Source organism: Nipponia nippon, unplaced genomic scaffold (genome assembly GCF_047370975.1).
Source record: "Nipponia nippon isolate SJK-2023a ecotype South Korea unplaced genomic scaffold, ASM4737097v1 scaffold_4, whole genome shotgun sequence".
In the NCBI taxonomy this organism is placed as follows: Eukaryota; Metazoa; Chordata; class Aves; order Pelecaniformes; family Threskiornithidae; genus Nipponia; species Nipponia nippon.
This window is the reverse complement of record NW_028262358.1, coordinates 52,606,244-52,633,331: the sequence shown is the minus strand read 5'-3', so window position 1 is coordinate 52,633,331 and position 27,088 is coordinate 52,606,244. Positions and strand designations below refer to the sequence as shown.

The 27,088-nt window shown below is 41.8% G+C and overlaps 1 protein-coding gene across 8 annotated transcripts in view; it reads right to left on the bottom strand.

Moving 5' to 3' along the window:
* The window catches only part of UTRN (utrophin), a 388,166-nt gene that overhangs the window by 340,193 nt on the left and 20,885 nt on the right, over nucleotides 1-27,088 (bottom strand). Inside the window, exon 1 of one of the 8 annotated variants that reach the window (XM_087773983.1) lies at nucleotides 12,033-12,132. The exons of the other annotated variants lie outside the window; for them this stretch is intronic. Within the exon in view, the coding sequence (XP_087630109.1) occupies nucleotides 12,033-12,126 (94 nt within the window). The 5' untranslated portion in view covers nucleotides 12,127-12,132. Of the gene's footprint in view, nucleotides 1-12,032; nucleotides 12,133-27,088 lie in introns of those variants that run through there. 8 annotated transcript variants of the gene reach the window in all.

The following is a 27,088-nucleotide window of genomic DNA, read 5'->3' as shown; positions in this document are numbered from 1 at the left end:
CTTTCATGTGGTTCCCCAATGGGGTTAAGAGAAACTTACTTTCTATTTAACGTGTATTTGCATCTCTCTAAGTGAGAACGCTACTACAACAAATTAACATCATACACGTTTACAAGAATTTCAGATTTCAAAATCTCCATAAAATGATGCACTTAACTTATGGCAAACTACAAAGCTCAGTAGTAAAAACAGCCAAAAAACCAACAATGCATTTCACACTCTTCAGGTTATGCAACTAGAAGTAACACCTTAACGGAAGTAATAAAAGGAAGATTATTATTTCTGAAACATTAAAACAACATTACCATCACAGAAAGAACAAGTGGTATGAACAGGGTGAAACACAACTACAAAACAGAAATCACAGGTAATCTCCTGAAGACACTGTAGTCCTCACGTGACTTGCCTTTGAACCTTTAGTTTTGTATACTACAAACTAGGTGTGGGGAAAAAAGTGCAGAATGCATCTAAAAAGTACTTTTGACCCAATTTTAGATCCTTTTCTACAAAGGTAAAAGCAAAAAAGGTTTACTTTCGACATTCTGCATTCTTAACTACCACAGGTAACTTCAGTACTTCTGCCAGTCTTACCTGCACCGCACAAGGCAAAACTAAGAGCAGTCAGATTGATAAAGCATGCTAGAAGCTGTGACATTTCACTTTTTATTTTGCAGATGCACTCCGAGTTACCTCCTGATCAGTTCCAAGACGGCAATGTATGAATGTGTGGTGCTCTTGATTTAAAAAAAAGGAGACACTTGTAGCAGCTCTGGTCATTCTCCACACATTCTTACTGCGCCAAGAGGTCAGAGAACCTTGACTAAGTACATATTAGCCCTGAATTAGCCTTTCACCAAGGTGTCTTCCCCCACCTAAATTCAGAAGGGCAGCACAGTGACTCTGAAATACTCTGCGACTTCTTTAGTTCATTGGCAGGCATCTTTTCTTAATCCTACTCAAGTTTACAGTAACGTGAATTTGCAGGGATACACAGATGTACACATTGGGCAAAAATTGGGTGATTAAACTGGCTAGGGATAGTTAGTACTTTTGCCTTCAAAGACAAGCAGAGAGGAGGATATGACACATGAGATGTTGAAAAAGTCAACTAGCATCTGGCTGCTTTGTAATTGCCAAATACTTGTGACGCTTAACAACGTTATCATGCCTGCAATTTAGTCAGATTCCATTTCCCACCTACATAGGTCTTTTAAGTTTCTCTGCTTTAACATATCATCTTAAACCACTGTAACATGAATACAGATGAAAACCTTAAGCAGCTTAATATTAAACAGCTATTCCAAGATTTTTCTACAGCTGTTTGTTCCTTTGGACAACAGTCCCAAAAACTAAATCACAAAACCGCTTGTTTTTTTTAAGAAACACCACAAACATTTTCATCCACAATGATATAAGAAGTTTAACTCACATAATATGGATTAGATCTTCATCTCTGAAAATCTCTAATTTAATTTGATGTCACCTACCACTTCTGATTTTCTACACGACTGCTATACTAAGGCTACTCTTTAAAAGTTAGAATATTTTGTTAACCAGAACACACAAGCAAAACAGCATTACAAAAAAGGAAATAAAACTTGAAGCTTCAAAGGAGCAAGGAAATGGGAAACAGTAGTAACGATATATGGAAGGGCATATGAACTCATGGACACAGCTGTCTGAAGCATCACGGAGCAAGCTGCAATACACTGTTCATATTTCAGATTGTCCACTGCTGACACATAAGACCAACCTGTGGCAGAAGTAGGATAATTTACAAAACCCAAGTATTCATGAAGCCTACCACATCAAAGTGGCAAGGAAAGAAATCCTGCAACCACACGTGTGTCTGCAAGCTGGTGTAGCAGGACTGAATGCATTTTAAATATCATAGTCACCTACCCACCTGCTACTTGCTCAAACAGCACAACAAACATTATCACTGTCCAATACTCTTGGAAATGAAAATTCACATTTGAAGGGTAAACTCAAGTGGCCAGATGCTACACAACCTTCCATTTTTTTATACAGTTATTCTACTAAATATTGCTATCATCCCCCTCAAAGTTACACAGTCCAGCTAAAAAGGGCTCTGGAAGTGCTAAAAAGGCAGCACGGACTGGAATATTGCTTCCAGGCTTTATCCTCCAGCATCTTTTCAGTCCAGCTATGAACTGCCAAAAGTCTTGTGAAGCCAGTCATGCAGACTTCTATTTATTGAGAAACAGAATCCCCAAATTTTTTAGATGATGACAAGTGAAAACTGAGTGAAAGGAAAGAGTGTAAAGGAGGGATCACCAGTATACCAAAGAGAAGACATCTAAGGAGGCTAAAAAAAGGAATATATGTGAAGATTTCTGTTCTCAAAAGAACTAGTGTGACTAAGAGCTGACTTAGCTACCTATTATACTGCTTTGAATTTTGGCGCATTTAATTACAACCTTCCACATGCAAGAGGCTGGTCTCCAGTCCTGCAGAGATAAGTATACAATGGAAAAAAATAACAACTTGCCAAAAGACTAAACAAATAAAAGCTCAGAAGCTTTAGTCTTGTCTATAATCCGAGTCACATTGTTCCACTCTTTCTATTCATGTCACAACGCTTCACTATTATTCCTCAAGTCTTTCCATGGCTATAGAAAGGAACAGCAAGGAAGGGTGACTACCAGCCTTCTCACCTTTCAAATGCAGAATATCATTTGGGCTTAGTAAGGGAGCATTAGATGACCCAGAACTCCAGCTGCCAAGCTGTACTACCTGCAGCTCCTGAACACGAACATTATGAAAAAAACATGGCGATCCTCCAGAAAAGAATGAATTTCTACCTTTTTTTCTCTACTTTTAGCAGGGTGAAAAAAGCCATACAAGAAAGCAGTATGTGAGGACGCTCACCCTTGGGAGAGGAAAAAGAACTACAAAAGATTAAGAATGAGCAAGGGTGAAACATGGGTGTTTGAACTTGTGTCACAGAGTTGGACATGATAAATACATCACCTGGATCATGTCAATCTCCAAACCACAAGACAGCAGAAACGAGTTTGGGGAGGGAGAAGGATGGAGACAGAAAACAGATACAAATTGCAATACACAAATTTTAGAGTTAAGAGATAATTATAGAAATGTCATATTATAGTAACATCAGGAAGGAGTGGATGAAAAAAAAACCTGAGAAATTGAAGAGATTTATCAAAGGACTTCAAAGAGGTACTTATGCATAACAGAAAAGGACGAAAGATGAAGGTGACACACACAAAAAACCCACCACAGTATTAGCAATATCATACTTGAATAAAGTTAAAAACACATACCACATCACTTGCCTATACCAAGAACCTTCCCCCCCCAAAAAAATTTGACAATGTAAATTAGCATTTCAGATCTTTATGCTTTAACTCTTCCTCCACTGCATATTTGGTTTGTTTCTTGCAAAGGTGAAGGCTCAATAATTCACTTATGCTGGTATGAGAACATGACAGGAGAATGAATATACAAAGACAGAGAAACAAGAAAAAAGCTTCAATGATTTATTAGACATGAGAGCACTCTTCCACTGTACAGCAGTCAATAATAAAACAAGTCAATCAGAGATGATCTAGTTGCCTCAAAAGTCTTCAAGAGCTACTGCTAAGCCAGTAAAACATTTCCCACAACACCTGTTGGTTTGGAGGCTGTCTGGGCCGTTTTACAGGGACTTCTACCAATTCTAGCATCAACTTTGCTCTGCTCCCACAGACTACACTATGAAAAATAAAATAGGTACTGATTTATTCTTAGTGCCACATCCCATTTTTAAATGAACTGGGATCAGTGGCTGCAGTAGGACTGCATGCTAAGCTACTGAACTGATGAAGAAAACTTATTTTTCTAAATTCCTCCAAACACTGATAATTTGTGTACACACTTGGATATGTATGGTTCTGTTGCTTGGGTTTGGTGGTGTGGTTTGGGGTTGTGTTCCCCCCCCCCCCATATGGTTGAGTGAAATTTTTTTAGGCTAGCCAAATTGTCTCCTACATTACAGATAAAAAGCACCTTTAACGCTGTCAAAACAATAGCTAATTATTTACCTGTGATGACTCTGCTGTGTATAACATTCAAGGATATTCACGAGGACAATGTTATTAGGACATGTAAGTTTTGCCACTGTGACCTGACCCACCCCCTGTCACTCCGGAAAGTGCCAGTTTCGAGGCATGCAGTTTTGTGCGTGCTGCAGAGGGGATGGGAGACAGGGCAGAGAGCAGGAATAAGGAATGCCACGCCAAGACATCAGCAAAAGGGGCTAGAAAACATCCACTACTTCTGCTTATGCTGGCTGTTGACGCCATTAAAAACAGAGTAGTGTTTGCACACAGAACAGCAGAACACTGCACTCACTTAGCAGCTGAGCAGGACCGTTTCCAAGATGCTGCAAATATTTAATGCAAGTCTGCTTGCCTTAAGATGGGGTTTCGTTTGTGTTGGTTTTAGAGTCACACCCCATAAAGGAAGGTACAAGGAAGCCAAACCTTGCTCCCACAAGCATTAGCATATTTGCTAAATCATATTTTGAACTATTTTCAGCTATAAAGCTTGTTTCAGACCAAGAGTCCATTTTTACCATCTGGAAATTTTTGGACCATAGGTTTTTCAGATCATGCTCTTGCTGAGGGTTGACTACACACATCTGCCCAGAAAAGCCAGCTTTTCTCACAAATAAAAAAAAAACCAATTCTATTTTAAGACATAATTTAGATAAGCAGGCTTTTTCATTCCCACTAGGGGAGGAAGGCAAGGATTCAGGAGTGAAGGAGTAAAGTTGAGCCTGGGAAGAAGGGGAGAGGTAGGCAGAAGGTGTTTTAGTTTTTGTCTTTGTTTCTCACCATCCTATTTGATTTATAATTGTCAATAAGTTAAAACCATTTTCCCCTCAATCAAGTCTGCTTTGCCCATGATTGTAACCAGTGAGCAACATCCCTGTCCTTATCTCAGCCTACGAGCTTTTCCATCTTATTTTCTCCTCCTGTCCTGTTGAGAAAGGGAAGTGAGGGAGCAGCTGGGTGGGCATCTGGCAGCCAGCCAAGGTCAACCCACCACAGGGATTGAACAGCAAAACTGTTCTGCAGAGTCATTAAAGACAATATTAACAGCAATAAGGCATACTTACTTATACTGAAAAAATGTTTCCACATAGCTCAGGGAAGAATGTCAGATAAGATAGCAAACTAGTTTACCTGGCCATAAAATAATTGCAGCTCAACTCCTGAGGGCACCACTCTTGAAGCTATTTTTATTGCTATTAAAAAAAAAAAAAAAAACAAAAAAACCCAAAAAAACAAACCACCAAACACACAAAAAACTCCAAACCAGAGAAACAAGATGGATGCTTTACATACAAGAAAAGTGTATTATAGCACTGCACGCTATCACTCATAAATCATTTGATTCTAACAATGAATTGAACAGCACTGCTTTCTGATATTCATCCATTGCCAAAATGAAGTATCTCAGAAGGATAACATATCTTGCATTGTCAGCATATCTTGGTTTCTCTTTCAATTGCAAAAGCAATAAAATGACTTGGTTAAAACGAGCACTTTTTTTTCCTCTTAGTCACTGATGGATAAGCTACTCAAAAACACCTCCAATAGGAGGCTGGTGCTGTGCATTGAAACAGGAACAGACTGATTATTTTCAAGAATATACCACTTGACTACATTAAAGACAGAAATGAAACTACATCAGAATTAACTAAAAAAAAATATAGGAGGTATACTGCAATTGGTTTAATCCTGTCTAGGTATTAGCACTTGCAACTCTTGCTGCTAACATTAACTTTCATATAATCAGTTCCGTCCACAGGTCAAAACCAAAAAGGATAAAATACTTGCTTCTATTTAATTGCCCAGCACATTTACTGCTTGCTTGCTACAGCAAAGTACGCTATCAGTAAGTCATCATTTGATACCGAAGTTCTTGAACAACACTTTCTCTCATTTTTATTAAGCTGAGAAATGAGCTTACTCATTGTGGGAGACCCTACACACATTCAAGATTACTAAACAAAAGGTTGAGGCATGTCCCCACAAGAAAGTCACCTGTGCAACCTACGCTTGGAACTTTTTTTTTTTTAAAAGCTACTGGAGTTACTTCTTGTAGATTAGATAAGGAATGCTCGCATGATATTCCAACGCAACAGATACAGGAAAGATGGTGAGACATCAGGTGACAGCATTTTCTGCCTTTCTTTTACAGAGTGCTAAGAATCCCAGTGTATAACCTTCAGTCCCAATTTGTCATCAGCAAGCTGAAGCTTAAAACTTATTCACTGAAAGGAAAACTACAACAAGAATTAGTAACAAATTATTCAGTCAAAAAATATAATGCAAGACCTACATTACAGAAAATCAGAGAAAATAAAGTGTATATTATTTAGTTATACAGATTAGCTTTCAAATATTCAATTACAAGTTTAAATTTATTTCAGCAACTAAAAAGATCATAACCTTATTTTTTTGCTTTCTCGGTTAGGAGTGGAGAAATAGCAAGTAACTTTTTTAGAAAGGGGTATGCCTGACAGGAATTTGACAGAAATCTGTATATGGACTGTATGTACGAGAGAGAAAGTAGCTTTATTTAGAGGGGATCTATTGTTCTACTTTTCTGAAAGTATCGACTTTACTATCTCTTTGCTACCTTAAAAGCAGCAGTGGAAATAAATATTTTCCTTATATATAAAAAAGACTTAGGTCACACAGGCCAAGTAAATATTGATTTTACTATAGCTGAGCTGGGAGCAGAAGTTAATTTCAACGGTCTGCACAGAGTGGTTTATGAATTGCTTTAAAAATATTTGTTACAAGGTATTAAACTAGCTAAGAACCTTTTAAAATAATCTAAAGCTTAAAATGATTGAGCTGTACAATTCCAGTAAGGGAAAAGTATAGCTAAGAGAAAAGTAAGTGATATTAAGGATTCCACTTCCCCAGCTCAGGAAACCCAGCACGGTTCCCTCTTCGACCCGAGGCAGGCAGTCCTGAAGCCCGGCTGCGGGGGGACGGACGCGCAGCTCAGGGTCAACCCTGCAAAAGCGCTGGGCTGGAACCAGTCACCAGCACAAGAGGGGACGGGCAGGAACGGGACCTGCCTGGTCATCACACGCTATTTCTTTAGGAAGTTAGCCTCATAGCTAAAAAACTTGATGCACTCCCCCATTAGTCAGCTTACCAGAACAATGGGAAAAACGTGATCTTTGACACAGTCACGGTTTCAGTATCTGCCCAGACCTCCTTGTATTCCAGACATACAACTGAACACTGCATGTATATACTCTAAGTTAGTGTATCCCAGGCCATAATTCAAGTTAATCAGATCCAGAACAGTTAAGCAAGCCTGAACAATATTTTATCTCAATAAAAAGGAGCTATTTCATAACTGCAGCATGAAATCCACACTGTAGCAAAATTTAGCAAGACAGATACAACCATCCTGCTCCCATCTGCACAAGCGATGCTAAATGCTCTTTCAACTGCCAAATATTACAGAAAGCTGTCAGTGCACGCTGCTGCGTGCCGGGTTTGATCTGGGCAGACACAAGGGGAAAGCTGTTGACTGTCACCCCACACAGCACAGAAGTCAGCCACCACATTTCCGAATTTCTGTGGAGAACCCTTGAACTGTTTGTTCACTGCTTTTCTGAACACTTAGAAATTCATCTCAGCACGTAACAAGTGTTGGAGTACAAGGCATCTCCTTCCCCTGCAGCACAAGCATGCTTTTTACCTGCTGGAAGGATCAGCCAGGGAATTACCGCATATTCGCTTTCTCAGCCGCTCGCTTAACAAAGATTAGAGCGCGCTCCACCCAGACGCCACACGAATTAGGTCACATAGCAGGCCATACCCCTGCCAATTCCTGCCCTATTCATCAGGGACGAGGGCAGGAAGCATATGGAGCCCTCCAGTTAAGGGTCAGAACATTTCAGTGAAAACATGAAAGTGAACCAGCGGCAGATTATTCACCGGCCAGAGGGAACATGGTTTCCCCGTACGGCAGAAGTGAGTCACGGGCACCGCTCCGTCCGACACAATGCACAGGGACACGGCCTGCATCCAGCAGCAAAAATCTCCCCTGAAAATTACCACAGGGACCGTACTACAAGACAGCAGAAAAATATTTTTCACTTTCTCAGTATGCGTGTGCATTTAATAATTTAATATACATAGGAAGAGTTTAAAAAGAAAAAAAGGTTCTTGAGAAGCTGAAAAACAGTTCACATAAAGACTCAACAGGCGACCATGTAATACAATGTAATCACCGTTCTTATGCATTTCATCTACAACTATGCTGTATTTCAGAACACATCCTTCATCACCTGCTGCTGCCAAAAGGGAAATATACCATCTTCATGCGTTTAAAAGCCAGAGTTGTTCCAAATCAAACAGATTTGAAGTCCAGCACAGCTCTACTAAGCAAACTAACCAACCCAGGGCTTCACAACTACTTACAGTAACATGAACAATACAGTAAATATTGGTTTTTACTATTGTAATAGCTTGTGGTCTCATGATTAAGTAATTTCAAGCTGCTATCAGTGCATATATCTTGTGGGAACAAACATAAATTCCTTCCCTCCTGAAAGGAAGCTTTTCATTTGGAGGCGAGCGCTCCTGAGATTTCCAAAGGGAGGATATCTGAGCAAGAAGGGAGACCCAAATGGGAGCAGGAGCTAAACACAGGGTTTCAAAGATACGCTGTCAAACTATCGGTTTGTAAAATGCCTCAGTCCTGTCGCTGCCATTGTTTCCTACTGCTATAAAAACCCCACCACTCCTTTTAATCACTGGGGTGGGGGCTGCACAACAATTAGCTCACACAATAAAATGTAAATTGATCTCTTTTGCTTCTGTTGACAACTGTATGAAAAGATAACAAAATAATATGTAGTGGCATATTGCTAAGATGCTAACATAGATTATTCAATTACTGCAGAGTGCTTTATTGGCTTCAAGAGTTGACAGGGCCACAGGGCAACTCCTTTCAGAAGGTTTCACAGAACTGGCATCTTTTTCTGCCTCCTTAATATAGGGTAAGAAGCCTCCCCTCAAATGACAGTGACATCCATCTGGGTAATGAGGCAACTGAAGTAAAAAAAGAAAATTCAAAATATAATCACATCAAATGCTGCTGCACTGGTAGAATATGTGTATATATAAATACAAAATAGCCCAACAGTTTTCCTGGAACAATTTCAGCAGCTTTCCTGGAAAAATATAAATTATCTCCCATGACATGGAACAGCAATGAACAAGAGAGCGCATTTGTTTGAACAGGTGAAGAAAGTAGGAGATCTCCTCTTTTTTCCCCCTCCCAGATGAAGATCCAGCTTTTGCTCCAGTTAGGCACCACGCAGCCTACCAGTGCCACCACGCTCCCAACACCTATCACTGACTTGAGAGCTTAAAAGGTTATTAAGAGAGATCAGACATTTATAAAGAAGGACAACCCACTAAATGAGCTAAATTATTATTTAGTATGTTTTAGGCCATAAACCAATCTCTGACTAAACGTGCTCATGTTGTTTAGGCTTCAGAGGTCAGAATAGTCTTATCCATTTTGGCTTCACCTAAACTAAGTCATTTACATTCACATACTTTATCAAATACGAGCTTCAACTTCCCTTCCTCCAGCCCCCACCAATTCTCACAAGAAGCAGCCAGCCAACAAAACCAAAGCTGTACCTCTGCCGACACCGCAGCATTTACAGGAAAACAAATCATCCCTAAACCTTCTAGGCAGAGCTGCACATGAGGTGCTTCCTAAACTTCCCAAAAGGCTCCCTGTTATTTGCATTTTGGATTCATGTGAAAAGCGAAGGACATGAAGAAGAAACGATTACACACACAGCCCTCCCAACTTTTCCACCCCTATTTTCCTCCTTGAATATTTCCAGTACTGCATCATTGAAAATCCTGTCCTCTCAGAGAAAGGCTTTTCCCTCCCCTCAGATTTGATTTATTTTACCTTCAGTTTTTCTCTTGTTTTCCTTTCCATGCCTCTCACCTTCTACCTTTTTTCAGATTTTTTGCTGAGAGACAGTGAGCAGATAACAGCATTTGAGACTGTCACTCTCCTGGAAAGCAAATCTACAGTACTACACTTTATGAAGAGCTAGGAAGATTATAATGCAAGTAATTTCATGGAAAAATCTTGGTGCTTGATTAAGAAAAATTATAATTGTAATATACCAGCCATTATATACATGCTTTTAAAAACAGAAGGTTCTCAGTTCATAGGGAGTTAAACAGGCCTTAAGAAACAGTCACTAAGCACACTCTGCTCAATCATGTAAAGCACCTGAGCAACCAAGTAACTGCTACTCAACTCAGAGATTTACACCTTAGCCTAGCCCCAGTTAGGGCAGGCACAGTCAGAGAAATCATCCACAGACACACAGACATCACCAAATATTATCTGTGTAAGTGCCAGTGTGTGTACACATTAAAAACACCCGAACAACTGAGACAGAAAACCTCAAAGAGATTGACCTCCCCCCGTTATCCCATAGATTAACATTTTAGAGGTTGCCCAACTGCAGTGTTCATCAGTTAATTGCATGGCTGGTGATAACACTTGCCACAAGTTTATGCTCTTCTAATACACAACGATAAAAGAAGAAAGGAAAAAAATCCAAGAAAGAGTCCTAAAAACCCACACCGACACACACAGAGCCAGAACAAACATTTTCCCCGAATAATGGCCCAGGTTAAAAACCAAGCAAACTGATATTTTCCTACTTCTAACTTTCCAAGGGTGATCAACTGCAGCTGTACCTCGTTAGAAGGTTGAATACATGCAGATTTTGAAGAACACCAGATCTCTCCGACCTGTAATTTAGTGAGCATTCCAGAGTCAGTCAAAAGCAACTCCACTCACATTACTGAGTTTTCTTGACATTTTTGTCAGTTTTAACAGAGTTTGGACTGGGCCATAAAGGAATAGTTTCTGCTCTCAACTACACTGGCGTATATCCAAGTCCACCTCATTGTTCTAGAAGCAAACACACATGAGACCAGAGTCCCAGCCCATCATTTTATTCTAAAATTAGCCATTACACTGCTACATCTTAAGAGGATTATTCGTTTCTCTTTCTAGAAACCCATATTCAGACTCCAGCTTTGCACCAAAAAAACCCACATCAAAAGTCAAGTCAAATGGACCAAATTCTCTACTGATCAGCAGGTTCTGCATCCATGAAGTTTTGACACCAATTCACAAAACAATCACCCCCCATCTGTCAATTGCTGTATCTAAACAGCATATTTACAGGTACTAGGAATCCTCAAATTGCCTTTACCATGCCAATCTAGCTTATTTGGCCCTGGTCACAAGACAGCAGAGCAGTCGATCCATGAAATTTCAATTAGGATAGATGGGGAAACATGGTAGAAAGAAAAGGAAACATCCCCAATGTCTTCTCCAAAGCACCCCTTCCCAAAAAATATTATTTCCAAATTACAGGAGCACCCTTGAGATACCACCAAAATTGAAAAAAAAAAATTGTGAAGGGTGAAGGTGCTGTTATAAGTATGTACATTCAAAAGTCCCAGAAGACACAGTAAGCAGAACTGCAGAGAATAAAAACACAATTAAACACTGAAATCACCATAACTTAATGCCTAGTTTAAGAAATTGGAGGCACTAAGACTTGCAATCAGACAGAACAGCAATAAAACTTACACCATGAAAAAGTTAACATGTTATAGGTGGAAGGGAAGCCCACGACACAAGCGTTACCAAGAGGATCTCGCGGCTGGAGGTGTGACGCAGCCAGGGCTCGCAGAGCGCTTGCAATGGAGCAGCGCCACAGAAAACAGCCTTTCCCTGGGCTGCTTCCTGCCATGCCTTCCACAACCTGCTCCTGTTAGAGTCGGTAAACTTGAGCAAAGTTAAGAAAAGCAGCTTGCATCAGGTGTAGAAGTTAAAAACGGACCCACATGGCTGGATCCTTTTATCCACCACAGCCTTGAAAACATAGGCAAGCATGCACTCACCCGGCAGAGGGTAACAGGTCTGCCTGTCGGTATCCCAAGGCGTAGCAACCTTGTACTTTTTCCACACAACTTTTTTGGCTGTTTGAACGCTCATGATCAAGCTCAGTCTTTGAAAAACAGGAAAGTGAAGATGCAGAGGAAGTGCACGCTAGTACCCGCGCAAGAACTGCATGCCGGGATTCGAGGGGGAGGGAAGCACTGGTTTTCCTCAGAGGGTTCGACACATTCAGCCACACAGTGACTGACAAAACCATTCAGGAAACAAACCTTTTAAAAGGCTGCATGTAAACAAGTAACAGACTTTAAGGTAATTGAGATTATTTTTTCTTCTTTAAAAACAGACGAACATGCTGCTTTGCTACTTCTTCTGAAAACAGAAGGACACTCCAGCTTTCAAAGCACTGGCAAGTTAAATTCTATGTACAGAAAACAGGAAAGAAGGTGGCAATTTTCCTTTTCTGTTCAAATCAACCCCTCTGGTCAAATACCATACTCATTTTAAAAGTCCTAAATATTTTTAGCATTTACTTTGCAAAAAGCTTGCAGTCTTACCATAACGCTTTTTCTACACGTTCTATAGAACATGAAACCAGAACAACTCTGCAAGGTGAGCATCCACATCTTTCAATGGCCTTTCAAAAGAGCACAAGAAAATTTTACACACAAGATTTCAGCATAAACAGTTCTACAAATAAACCTCCATGTCAAAAATCATAAACTGTGATTAGGCATGCCATTTCCACTCTGCAGTAATTCCAAACAAGACAGACCACAGCCCAGTAAAGCAGAAGGTTAATAGCGCAAGGCTACAATAGCATCAGAGTTATTTTACAAGTGGGCCTTTAAACTGTGTTTACCACTGATACAGAAGGCGAATCCAATCCCTCGACTTGTTGCCAACTCTATAATCAAATTGAGAGGACTCCGAATTCTGTACTAATGAAAGATGTGCGATTCCAGATTACACACTTCAGGATATTGAACTGTACAGAATTCCAATAGTCACAAAAAAGTAATGCAAAAGGAGATTAACACAGAAGTACAGGCGCTATGACCAGAGAGGAGCTGTATGCAGGAGAATTGGTTTCAAAAGCAGAAAGACAGATGCTGTTTGATTTGTCTGCCTTGTTGTATCATGCTATCAGACAACTGTTCTAAATACAGCTCTCCTCCCTCCATTAATATTCAGTTGGGACAGTTTACTGTGTTATATACCAGACAGACACTATTGGGCAGGGGGGGAGGTGTGTGGACAGAAATCAAGATAAGATTTTTATTTAAATTTTATTGGGGGCAGGAGTTAGTCTTATTTTGGTTTGTGGGTTAGGGTTTTTTTTTTTTTCCAATTTTAAGAATTGCTCAAAGTTGAAGCCTGAAAGACACACAAAAGCCTGAAAGACGCATGCAAAAGTTTCATTTCCACGAATAAAGACAACCATACATTCAGGGGGCTAAATCAGACATCTGTATCCAAACATTTCTGTGGATCACAGAAACAAGAGAAATGTGAAAAGGTAATAAAGTTTTAAAGCTAGGATTCCTATTTTAGAAGCAAACAAGGATGATTTATTTTGCCATAGCAAATACAAATATAAACCTTACTGTGCCAAGCACTTCACAAGCACACAACAAAGACACTGCCAACTCCACCAAGCATACGATGACAATTAGCGGGCAGCCTTGCACATATGCCAGAAGTCTTACCAACAGCACCTGAACTCCCTTTTTTCAGGTCTTGGCAAGACTGGTCTGCACTCCTCAAGAGTGCTCTCCTGTTGATCCAATACCTCATCTCACCTTGGTCCCTGCCACTCCAAGAGAAGGCCCATACACAAATGAATTAAGACTCTCTCCATCGGACACTTGCCAAGACTGAAGGATACATACAAGTTTCAGGAGTTCGCTAGTTTGTAACAACACTTCTGGGTTTCCCACTCCTCAATAAAGAAAAGGTGTGTGGTCAGTGAGAGCAGTTAGAGAAACACCAATCTCTCTGAGCCTCCACCAGTCTCTTGAACTTCTACATGGAGATATTAGAGGGGCTGAGGGAAACCACTCATTCACCAGGGAGCTTCCAGAGAACCGCAGCTCTCAAGCTCTGCCTCCCATCAGCAACTCCATCACATACATTAGAGAAACCACTTTTCTCTAACACCAAGTTTTACTTTGAAAATCCAACATTTCAGTAAGAGTATATACTAAGAATATTTATTAACTTAATAAAGGGGAGGTTTTGTTTGGTTTTAATTTAAACATCTCTTACCTAAATGGAGATAGAATTATTAAAATCAATAAGTTTCATTTCAGAACCTATCTGCAAATAAGTTAACGTTAGGATGGCAGGAATATTTTTTTTTTAAGCTTAATTTTAAAAATTAAGCTATGGCCTCTGCCAAAATCTAGAGTACTGGGTGTGAAATCCATGCATTAACCACAGGAGCTGATAAGCAAGAGAGAAATGGAAGCTTTTGGGGAAGTAACCTTCCAAGAAGGCAAAAGAGGATTTTTTGCTTTTTCAAACAAACTCAAGAGTCCAACACACTAGCACAGTCTACCCATACACCCCTTCATTCATTAGGAGAAGATGATGGTCTTATTCCTACTACTACTAAATTCAATAGGCCATTTATTTAGCAGCTCTCTGACTGGAGTATGTGCTCTCTTTTATTCACTCTGGTGTTGACAGCAGTAATCAAATTTTGTACATACCACTGGCTCTATTATAGTTCAACAGCAGCTGGCTGGCTGCCTAGTCTTCTTATCATCATGTAAGATAAAAAGACCAGCCAAACAGACCAGCTGAAACTACAGTGGGAAGACAGAAGTAGAATGAAGCCTAAGTATTAGTCTAGAAAGTAGAAATCACGTGGTTTTATGCTTGCCCATGTATTACAACGCATGGAGAAGAACAAGGCTAGGCTCAACACATGACAAGCTTACTTGAACAGTTTTCAGAAAGACCAGAGCTTAGATGGCAACTCAGTCCTTGTAGAAGAAAAGGTCTGAATGCCACACTTCATACAACAAACACCACCCATCAATAACTCAGTCCACGCAGCAGGGAACGGGAAAGTGAGAAAGCACAGAGGTAGGGGAAAAAAAAGAAAAAAAAAAAAAAAAAACAGAGAACTGTATCCGTTCATTTGAAGGTGAGCTCATAAATACCTAAGATCACTTCTCTATCGCAGCCCCAGCATGTATGAAGTCAGCACTGGGTTCAAAGTAAAATTAAAGTTCACAGAGGCAAACAATAACGGGAGCGGAGGGCAACATCCTTTAATTATAAAAATCCCCTGTATGTAAGGCAGTCTAGAATGAGATTGGTTTCCATTTCTTCTTTGCCTTCTGGGAGCCTTCCAAGAGCCTTGAATGCCTTGACTCTGAGAAGAGGAAACTGGCTTCTTTTTCACAGCCTCCCTCCTTCTAGCTTTGTTCCAAGTAGGCCCTGGTTAACCCTGCTCTGAACTTCCACTCTTCCAGACAAGTCTGCAGAGAAAGGCTTGTTTCATGGACGAAGAAAAAAAAACAACCTAGAGGATTTCTTACAGGAGCAGAACAAGGAGATACGGAGTTCCTCCTTCACCTTCCTTCTCCATCACTCATGAGCCAAGAGCCTTCTGCTTCCTAGAGGAGGAACGCACTCTTCTGCAGGGTTCCTGCCCTACCTCTCTAGCCCTACCCTTTTAACACTGCTATAATGAGCTTCTAGTTAAGTGCTTCTCATGCTGTGGGACATTAACACCCCGTAATTTTTTTCAGGATGTTTTATTTCACCCCAACAACATGACAGGACCTTTTTGCACTAGCCTGACAAACATGTTTTGAATTAGCAGACCACACAATGCTTGCTTGAGTGAGCAAACAAGAGAGCTTAGAAGGCAATGCTACACAGAAGGATGCTGAAAAGGCAACGACAGGAACTTAAACAGAAAGTAACGTTTCAAGTGCCTGTTGCATTTTGACGGAAACTGGTCATTAATTTAACCCCTACTTCCAGGAGACCCAAAGCAACTTCAGATTGATAACAGTTTTCAGCATTTCTATTGAAACCTCCTTTCACACAGCAGCTTCATGTCAGCATAAAGCTTTCTCCTGAAAAGGGAATTAGCTGTACAGTAACTGCCCTCACTACTGTGAAAGAGGAACATAGTTTTGAGCATGGCAGCTGTTGGAGCACTGCAGTACGGATAACACACATACTCTCTCAGTGCTCACACCGGCAGCTCCAATACCAAACCCTTCCAGCATGCAACGCTTCAGCCATGCTGCATTTGACACACACAGTTCTTTTAACACAGCATGTCTGTGGCTGCTGCAAATAACCAACTGACTCATCCTGCAAAAGAAATAACAGCACCAACTGTAGAAAACAAATTGTGACACCTTTCATCTCCACAATTTTAGTTACACTTTTTCAAGCTTCTCTTTTATCTTTGGGGGTGGGGGATCCCTTTTTCTCTTGTATAGATACTGAAGGGAATATTTTGAATGTAAATACCGAGAAAACCCGTGGAGCACATTATTCTTCCAAAAGTGTTGTTTACATTATAGTCGCACCTGTGAAACTGAACCACGACACACAACCAGCACCCCCCTTTCACAAAACATCCTGGGCCACCTGTTTCCAGCAGCCCAGAGGAGTGACAGCAGGTCCACAGGAGATGTAGGAGCCTTCTGCATTTTGCTTCTCATTTAAGATGCTAAGAACACCTTCTGAAAGAAGGTTCCTGCCCATTCATGGGCACCTTCATAAAACAAATCCTGATCAATCTATGACAGATGCACGGCTCAACGCTTGCGTGCTTGTATGCTGGGGTACAACGTCTATTTCAGCAGGAGCCCTGCGCTGAGCCCCGAGTGGCAGCGTGCAAGCCCAAGCACAGGAGAGGGACCATCACCTCTGCCACCCCAGCCCCTCCAAGCAGCCATGCTGGTGGTTTACAGTTCTCAATACCACTTGCCCTGGCAGCAGGCATTGCCCTGCTTCAGTGGGACAGACTGGGGAGCCTGGGCTCAGCCCAGTGGCCAAGTGGCTGTGACTGCTGGTGGGCAACTCCACCCAGGACAGAGCACTGCTCTCAGCATACCCTGCAGCATTGGGAACTGCTGCAGGAAAAGGCACTGCCTCCAAAACACATCTCGTTCGCCTGCCCTCCACGTGCCAGGATGCAATCCAAAGCTTGGGAAGCAATAGCTTAGGTAAGCATATGAATAAAACAGTTTACTTGTACCTTTTTCTGTCAATTTGCACCTCCAAGAACAGAAACATCTCAAAGCTTCTTTCTAAATCACACAGGGATTTTTCCTTAGAAAGTGTCTTCTGATACATTCTTTTCAAACTAGAAGATGTAGGCAGGAGGAATGGAAAACCTATAGAATTTCATTCTTAATTGCAGTTATGTAGGTTAATTTAATTTTGAACACACTTCCATAGGTATCCATTCTGGCTTATGTTAGTTAAACGTACTTCTGCTAACAATCTCTGGCCAGGGTACACACTAATAAAGAATAAGAACAATCCCGTCAACAGCAGAAGAGGAACCCAGAGCACTCCAAAGCCTGTATGTCAATATATCAAATACTTGGAGCCCCAAAGGGGACAGCTCCTGCGTGGAAGGAGTCTCTTCCTCCCTGTCCACCAGCTACAGCAGCAAGTACTTAACCACCATCTAAGTTTAAGTACCACAAAATGGGACAGAGGAGGAGCTAAAAGCTCTAGATGCAACTCTCCTACCCACTCCCTATACATATATATACACACACACTATATATATACACACACTCTGAACAGCAACAGACCTTACTAAGCCAACAGGAGCAGCCAACCCTCCCAGCTCTCCCCACACAGACCAAGCAGGGCTGTGCGGAGGCACTGGGGCTCGCCTCAGGCTGGGCAGAGGGGAAGGACAGCTCACGAGGAAGACTGGAGAGCAGCTCTGGAGCAAGCGCGTGGCCCTCTGCCTGCCAAAGCCTTCAGGCCTTCATTGAGGACACCTCTACCAGCTAGTGCTGCAACCACAGCCTTCATCCTGAAAGCTAAAACCCTCATCTACTGCTGGGGGAAAAGGAGGGGAGATAATCACAGTTAAATTTATCACAGGCGCATTTCAACAGTGGCGCAGTCAGAGCAACGAGTGAGGCATTAGTGGTTAGCAGAGTGCCACCAACAACTTCAGCTTCAAACATCTAGAAATTTGCTTTTCTTTTTTAATGCCCTGCGACAATGCATGGGTGATCAGATACCAGCCTCTAAGACATTAACGCTTCAGCTGTACCATTCAGAGCACACTATTTATTTGTGTACTGCCACTGAGTTGTCACAAGTATATATATTATTACTAGTCTTTTTAAAATTAGCATTAAATTTCTCCCACCCAGACAGCCTATTTCCCTTCCCGTTTGCAACAATGTATTTTATTCATCCTTTTCCAAAACAAAAAGCCACAGAGGTCAAAGGGAGGGACAGCCTTGTGGAGAGCTGCTCTGCCTTCTGCAGAACTGTTTACAAAGTCCTTCGGACTTCCCACAGTCACCATGCTGGGGACACGGAGTTTTGCTCACCAGGAAAAGCCTGCATTGGGAGCCCCGCATCTCCCCATTCCTTCCCTGAACAGCAAGAGTACTGCAGAGAGCTCCCTAAGATAAACAGGCTGTCTTTTCCTAGTCCAGAAAGGTAAAAGTCAGTAAGAAACTAAGCCAAAAAAAAAAAAAAAAAAAAAAGGAGAAAAAGTCTGTTCCCTATGAGTATATAACTGACTGTAGGCAGCTCAGGGACAGCGTTCCTGCAAGCAGCTCCTTGTCCATTAGCACATTCTGACAAATACATATGAGAAGTTCAACTCGTTTGTGCTGACTGGAGTTAGTCTTTTAAGACTAAATACAGCAATTCCAGAGAGAGGACAGAGTTACACATCCAAAACAAATGCATCTCCAGTTAAACTCTCCACTCCCTAGAGGATAAACCTGTCTCTTGCCAAGGACCCAAGGCAAGCATTTCTTTCCGAAATAGCATTGCTGTTATCAGACTCAAAAAAAAGCCCCAAAAAACCAAAACATGCCTACTCAGCTCAGCGCGGGAAGGCTGCGCTGGGTGTGCAGGACCCGGCACAGCGATGCAGCGCAGAGCCCAGGGGCACGCACCCAGCCCAGGGTCCCGGAGCAGCACCGCGGCCCCTGGGGACCACGCGCTGCCCAGCCTGACGAGGGCGGGCACCGCACCGCTCCTCCTTCTGCATGATGCCAGAGAGACACCTCAAAATTTTTCAAACTACAGAAAGCACATCTTGAAATTACCTACTCTGCTATCACAGTATGAGGCTTCCATGAAAGACCCCTTTACTAAAAGAAAAAAACACCCAAAAAACCCACACAAAATACACACTCCAGCTCAATCCTCTTCAAAGCCTCCAGCCAACTGCAGACTTACTATACCTCTTGTTAATTTGTCCCAATAACTAAATTGCCCTTGCTGCTAAAAGCTTACACACCAATTCACAACCCTTAGCCATTCATCTCCTTTTAACAGCTACAAATTGCAAATCTTTGTGTGTTTGTTTAAGGTTGCCAAGACTGCAACAAGGCCAGAGAGAGTATATTTCAATAGATACTCCAACATCAGATGTTTTGGTAGGTATAACACTCTACAAAGACTGTATTTGGAAAAAAAAAAAAAAAAAAATCGTTGCACCACAGCTGTCAGATACTAGAAGTGCATCATTAAAACTATTGTTAAAATTAATGGCCTCCTTTCTCCCCTTGCTCACCAATTAGCACAGCAAGAAAAAGAGTGAGGTACAACCATGTGCTTTGTTAAATATTGAATCTACTGGAACCTGCAAAATAACTGATTATTAAACAAGTCTGAGGCTGAGGTCAGTTCACAGAGGACCATCACGCAGCAGCTATGGCAACACAGAGCCACCACGCTGCACTGCCAACTAGCAATGGGAATCAGATAACAACAAAGAGCAAAGCAACGAACAGCATCAGCCTGCTTTCTTAGGGCCACAGAAGCAGAATTAAAGCTCTCAGAGGGAGGGCTCTTCAGTTTAGCACAGCATTCCTGTGTATCAAGGGACTAGGGAAAGAGAAGAGCGTGTAAAAGAGACAAAGCACATGGCACAACTGAACTGTTACCTAGAGGGAGAAAAGACCCACACAACTAAACACAAAAAAGCCCCAAGACTCTCTAAAAGTAACCGTACACACACTCTTCATAAGCAGAGATCCAACAGCAGTGAAGAGAGAGGCGCGCATCCTTTCCCGAACAAAGCGCACCCTCTCAAGCCACCTGCCCAGGTTCCCAAGCAAAGGCTGGGGACCAGCCCAGCCCACACATCAGCTGAAGAGGTTAAGCAACAGCTGGGTTAGCAGGCACCTCACTCAGCTCCACACTAGCTAAGGAACGCTCACACAAACCACCAGCGTGTACCGTCAGTGGAGATGTGGTAGAAAGAGGACTAGGCAGTGGCCAGCAGCTGAGGGGCAGTAACTGATTCAATTTTGCAAGCCAGCAAAAGGCTGCGTGTTTACACCCTCACTTGTTTTCAAGAAATTTTCAGCGAGTTTTCTGTGCATATCCTTTGCAGGCTTCTGCCAGGTCAAATGGAAAACACTGGGCTCAGTTATTCAAGCTCAAGTGTGCGGAGGAGTAATTACCAAAGCCCCACTGGACAGAAGCATTGCATTCTTTTATTCTTCAAATGCCACCACCCACTAAGATACCATAATAAAACTCCCAGAAACCTTCTAAGCAAAGCCAGCATACACTGTGCGAAGTTAGCCTGCAATCACACAGTACCCGTCTCAAAAACTCCATCTGTGCCTCTCAAAGTACTATGGTACAACGATGAACTCTGCTACTGCTGCCACCACCAGTATGGCTTTTGTCACCAACGGAACTGAGCGTTAGTTGAATTTAAAGCTTAAACCATGTGAAGGTTGAGATAGAGGCCACAGGTACAGTAAGTTCCAAGAAGTCTTCCTGTGCAAGACTGGCAAATCACACACGTTCCCAAGCCAGAAAAATGAAGCCCTGAAACACAATTCCTGCTTCACAATTACTTTAATGCAACACATGCAGCACAGCATTCCTGTGTAAGTATTTAACGTCAACAATATACATATTTACTAGCTGATTTTAAAGCAATTTGAGGGATAAAACCAGATGCACACAACCTTACTGAAGCATCACACCTTAAACTTGAAGTGTGAGCAGGCACACAGTCTCATCCACAGTGTGAAAAGCAGCTTTTCTGCTATTCATTCCCACACACACATTTTGTACTATTGGTTATGAAGCCATCCGACATTTACTGCAACAACCTTACAAAAGGCTCAAGATTTCACTTTACTTTTACAAAAACATTTTAAAGCTGAAGCCTTTAAATTCAAAGGGAAAAAAGCAAATTCTTAAGTGTCGTATCCCTCCCTTGTTTGATTAAACAATGACTGCTTTCATGTATTTTAAAAATATGTATATAGTGAGCACACTCACGATTATGAGTACATGAGTATGTAATATAAGTAACTTTAAAGAAAAGTTTTTACACCAAAGCGGATAGATTGAGATTCTGAAACACCACGCACCATCCTGTGTGTTCAGGACCCTCACTCCATTCAGCAGATGGGCTTTTATAATCCCACAAATCTCCCTAACACACAAAGCAAAGTGCTCCGAACGGCATACCACATTTGCTGGTTTGTTCCTTACTTTGTCTTGTCCTTCCTACTACTCTAAGGGCTTTTGTTCCTGCTACCAAGCACTGAGTAGGTTTTTCTCATAGGGTTATTCTCTTACTAGCTTAACTTCTTGTTCTTGAGCAGCAACAGGGTGCTACTGAAGAGCATGCCTCGTTTCTCTCTGCAGGCCTGTCAACACATACAGTCAAAAGCCACTTTAACTTCACAGAGCTAATACTGAGGCAGGTTGTATTAAGCTTGTTTAGAGGTGTACTTGTAAAAAAAAAAAGTCTTTATAGGTTGGTAAAACTCCAATACAAATAAAGGAGGAGGAGAAGAACAACAAAACACAGAACAAGTTGTATGGCAGTTGTAACTCACTTAAACACAAGCGTGCAGCCCTCTGGGCTCTTTGTTACTCTGCCTTCAGCTCGCCCTAGATTTGAGCAGTTCTCTATAATACCTGTATTTAACCAAACATCGGATGGGGTTCATTACCAATAATTTAATATCTAACTGTAGTATTCCTACAGACAGTTGTACTGTCGTATGTACTGTCATATAAACTTTTCTATTATTTATGCACAGTTCCCTCATTCTAACTGTACTAGTTTAAGACAGTTGTATGAATGAAGCATTATAAAACTTCATTACTAGTTTGCCTTTTTTTTTTTTTTTTTTTTTAACTTTGTACCATGATCATAGAATTAATCCTTTTTGTTTGTTTGTTTTCTTTAATCTGCTTGCAGGTGCTTTTGTTTGTTTGATTTTAAAATCACTTTGATGCATTCCAGTCCCTATAACAAAGTTTGTCTCAAAAAAAAAAAATCACTTTCTAATCACAAAAGTACTTCAGGTCAGCCACAGAAAAAAGTCAAACCCCCATTACATACTGTCTTCATAAACATGTTAAGAAAAAAAAAGGGGATCCCCACAATAAAGACCTTTACAGCTTAGATTGTCAGATAAGCAAGGCCGTTTAGGAGAAGGGTGGCAAGGTTCAGAAACAGAACTTCATACAGATGCAATTAAATTGTTTGCGATGTTACTTAATAACATAAAAAACAACTATCTACCTTTGGTAAAACTTGTGCTACTGAGTGTATGCGAGGCCCTGGGTCATTGGAAAGTAGCTCTAGTGTAGATGCAGCCAAGTGACCACAAAGAGTCAAGAAGCTACATTACCCAGCAGTTTTTAGAAATCTACTTTGACCCTAGATCCTTTACATCCAACTAATTGCTCCCAGCCCTGCTGTTTTCCACCACCCATCCTTCTCCTCACTTGACTCCATATACTCAATTACTCCTCCCGCAAACAACAAAAACCTCATTACTGTTAAGGAAAAAAAAAATAATCAGCTCTCAAAGCGAATCACAAGACAGTTCAGTCAGTCTTCTCACTCCCACATCATCATCAGGTGCTGTCACACCAATGACCTTGTACCTCTCGTTCCACCATAATTAACTTCATCTTCCTTGCCTTGTTCTACCCCTGAGCTACACAGCTGTTAATCAGTTTTTTGACCCTCCATCGGGAGGGTCAAAATTCAATGAGGCAGGCCAGTCCACTGCATCCCAGTGAAGTGAGCATAAATCCCTACCAACACTGAAAATAAATCTTGCATGCAAGAGACAAAACAGGGGGCATGCAGTATCAGGCAGCTGGGACAGAGGAGCAGCAGAGAACAGGACATGCCTGGGGTCAGCACCGGCTGTGACCACTGAACTCCTCCCACCAGCACACAAAAGCAGGTACGGGCAAACATGAAGGGGAAGAACATTGCCACCATAAATCTAACTTGTACATGTCTATGATGGCATTTCAGCAGCCAGCTAGACATGACTCATAGCCACCCCCAACACAAGGTTTCTGGCTAAGCCCAGCTTGGCCACAGAGAGCTTTGCCAGCTCCGTTTGACAAACAAGCCCAGAGAAACATCCAGGGCCTATCCCAGCCCTCACTGCCTCCCCTGAGAACTGGGTGGTATTGCTGCAACACATTTCAAACTCTGTATTTCAGTATTTGGTAGAGAAGAAGGACAGTACAAGGCTACGTGTCCCGCTGTAGACAGCAAGAACTTTGTGACTACTATGGGAACAGCCGGAGCTCCCCTCAGTTACTGTCATGACCATTCATTCAAATCCCCACACCCTCAACAGCCAGTTCCAGCCAAAACCACCAAGGGCATCTAATGATGTAGTTGGTTTGCCATTTGTTTCACTGCTTCAGAAAACCAGTCTCAACAACAGCCTACTTCCAAACTAAAACCACTGCTGCAACCAGGAAGCCTGCTGGGAAGCCGTGCCGGGGCAGCAGTGACGACAGGAGGGAATTCCTTGCGTCTCGCTTCTGAGCCACAGCACCTGGCTGCAACCGACCCTACAGCCCACCCGTCCCTCAAAGCCCAAGGACAGATCACAGACACAGTGAGCAGATGACAGAGCTTATTTGTGCGTCTCCCCCTCTCCTAAATCCCATCTTCTGTTACAGAAGAGAAGAGCCATGAGATTTGTTATGATATGGGAGGACACAAGGTGTAGTCAGGTTCTGCTGCTGCTGGGGAGCAGGAAGGTTCAAGCAGCAGCAGCAATCCCAAAACCACTCAGGGCTTGGGAGGTAGAAATGGAGAAGGTGAGAGCTTCCAATCCAGCTCGCTGCTTACAGGAATTATACAGGGCTCCTGCGGCAATGAGAAGTGTCACAGCTTCAGCTAGGCTTTTTTCTGAAGGTAAAAAGGTCAAACTTTGTAATTAAGCTTCATGGCTAATACCCCTATAAAAATAAGGAAGTTTCCTTTTATTTGCTTCAACTTGCTCTACCCTAGCAGTTCCCATTCCAGCATGCTGGCAGTAGTCTATAATCACAGCCAGCTGCAACAGGCTTTCTTCACTATCCATAAAAAATTTAACGGATATTAATTCCACACTAAAGAGTGCTGTATCATCCTAGAAAAAGAAGGAAAAAAAACCAACACACGTATCAGGATAATGTTATGATGTTAGAAAGGCTTGGTAAACATTGCAAGTACAAAATAGCAATCTCATCCACAACAACTTCACAGAAACGCAGCAGAAGTGTTTCAGCACTGTCGGCCTAAACAGAAGTTCTCGGAAGTTATTTTGGAATAAACCAAGTGTCTTTTAACATAAGCCAGGTTAGAAAACATGCCACATCCCCTTCATCAAAAGATCTTCTACATGACAGCATGTAATATCCAAGTACCTTCTAACTAAGCGCTGCAGAAAGTTTAGCCCTCTACAGTCACTCTCTCCTCCCTTTCTGGCACTGGAATAGTGCAAACAGCAGCAAATGATAGACAAGGAAGGAGGGGGAGGGATGGATCACCACACATACACATCCCTTGTGTCTATACACAAAATCCGATACGGAAGTGGAAGCTAGGCAGACTAGAACAACTGTGTGTCTCATATTTGCATTAACAAGTTATTGCCAGACCTTTGACTAGGATTTATGAAGGATGCATGCAGGAAATGGAAGAAAAAAAATCATAAAGCAATTACCTCTTGTCTAAAAAGCTGGGCACATGGTGGTGAACTTACAATGGAGTACAAACAGAAACCACAAGGAAACCATATACACTGTGCTTAAAGGCTGAGTTAAATTTTGATTTCAACAAAGCCAAGCTCACAGGAGCAAGCCCAGCACAGCCACCAGCACAGAACTGCACAAGCCTGCCCAGCTGGGTGGGGACCTCTTGCTAACAGGGAAACTAAGATTTTCCAGCAAGTTCATGAAATCACCACTATCCCTGCTCGTTCAGTCAAGCAATTCAAACACAACTTTCACACTTGCATGCACAAATAAGAAGGTATACAGACCAGGAAGGAGACAGAAACATACGGAAGGACAGGAAAATATAGCTAGGAATTTCCAAATTCAGACCACCAAGAGAGACATAGTATGTCTTGGAACAAGTAGAAAAACAATTACCAGCTTTTCTCCAGCAGAGTCGGAAGGAAGCGGTGAATTTACCTGCATCTCCAGAGTCCAGATGCCAATGTCCAGACATTGCATATATAACAGAGAAACTAACGGATATCAGAAAATTGAGACACCCAGGAGAAACCTTGGGAATTAACCTTACCAAGCATGCAGAGTAATTGAACTCAACATCCATAAATAGTTACGAGAAGTATTTGAGATTGCTTTTCATTTGAGATATCAGAGCTGGACAGGAAAGGGGGGCGAGTTGGGGGTGGAGGGGAAGCAGGAAAGAAGTGGCAATAAATATTATCCCACAGAGGCTGGATTTCTGAATTCCCTCAGTTGTTTGCCTGAGATGCACTCTTGTCTATACCTACTACGTGCAGTCTCTGACCACATGAAGCTAGCATTCAGCAGCAAGAACATCTTCTGTCTACCACTTCTGTTCTGAATCTCTCTCTCCCCCTAATAAGCCTTTTTCTAGATGACACAGAAGATTTACCTTTAGCTTAGTTACGGCATTGCTTTTTAAAAATAAGTGAATAAGCGAGAATACATATTCTCCATGTGGCATTCTTTCATTCTGGAGGAAAATATTCCAGTCACAACCTAGAAAACTACCATTCAAGTCCAAAGGTAAGCCCTGGAGGAGAAAAAAAAAAAAAAAAAGAAAAGGAAAAAAAAAATCAAAAGACGTTAGGGCAGTATACACCAATTTTTATACCAAACTTCAGATGTTTTAAAAAAAAAAAAAATTACAAATCACCACGTTTCTATTCATTGTTATCATTCAAGGTTTCCAACAGCCACATCTCCTATACCCCCAATGCTCAGGAGCCCCCCCCCACACAGTCTGGATGTGACAAGGAGGTAAATCCATCCTCTAAGAGCGGTCCGGCCGTGTCAATGATGCGCTCCCAAGCATGCACACGTGCTCTTGCTGCTGGCTGCCTACAAGTCACCCTTGCTAGCTGGGGACCACTTGGGCTGGAGGTGGAAAAGCTGCCTCTGCCACCAGCTGGTATGGGGTGGAGGCTGGGGGTAAGGAGAGGCTGAAAGAACTCCCACCCCAGCACATGATGGAAGAAGCACAGACACGTGCTTTAGTACAAACTGAGGATTTACCATCCTCCCAAGCAACCAACTGGAAACACCTCATTAAAGAGAAACTTCTAACAATCTCAGATCCACACACCGCTGTATAATTATTCTCAACTTGAGAGGGCTGCATAATTTCTCATGAATTTCACCATCTCCAAATGGAAGTCCCAGAAGGGAACATGCATATAGGTCTATGTATATATAGGTGTGTACAGGCATATACATCAACATATACCTCTCTCTCCCTTATCTTTAAGCACACACAGCAAAGATGACAAAAACCCAACCCCATTGCATCTTGTTCCATCACTTAAAAACACTGCCTTAT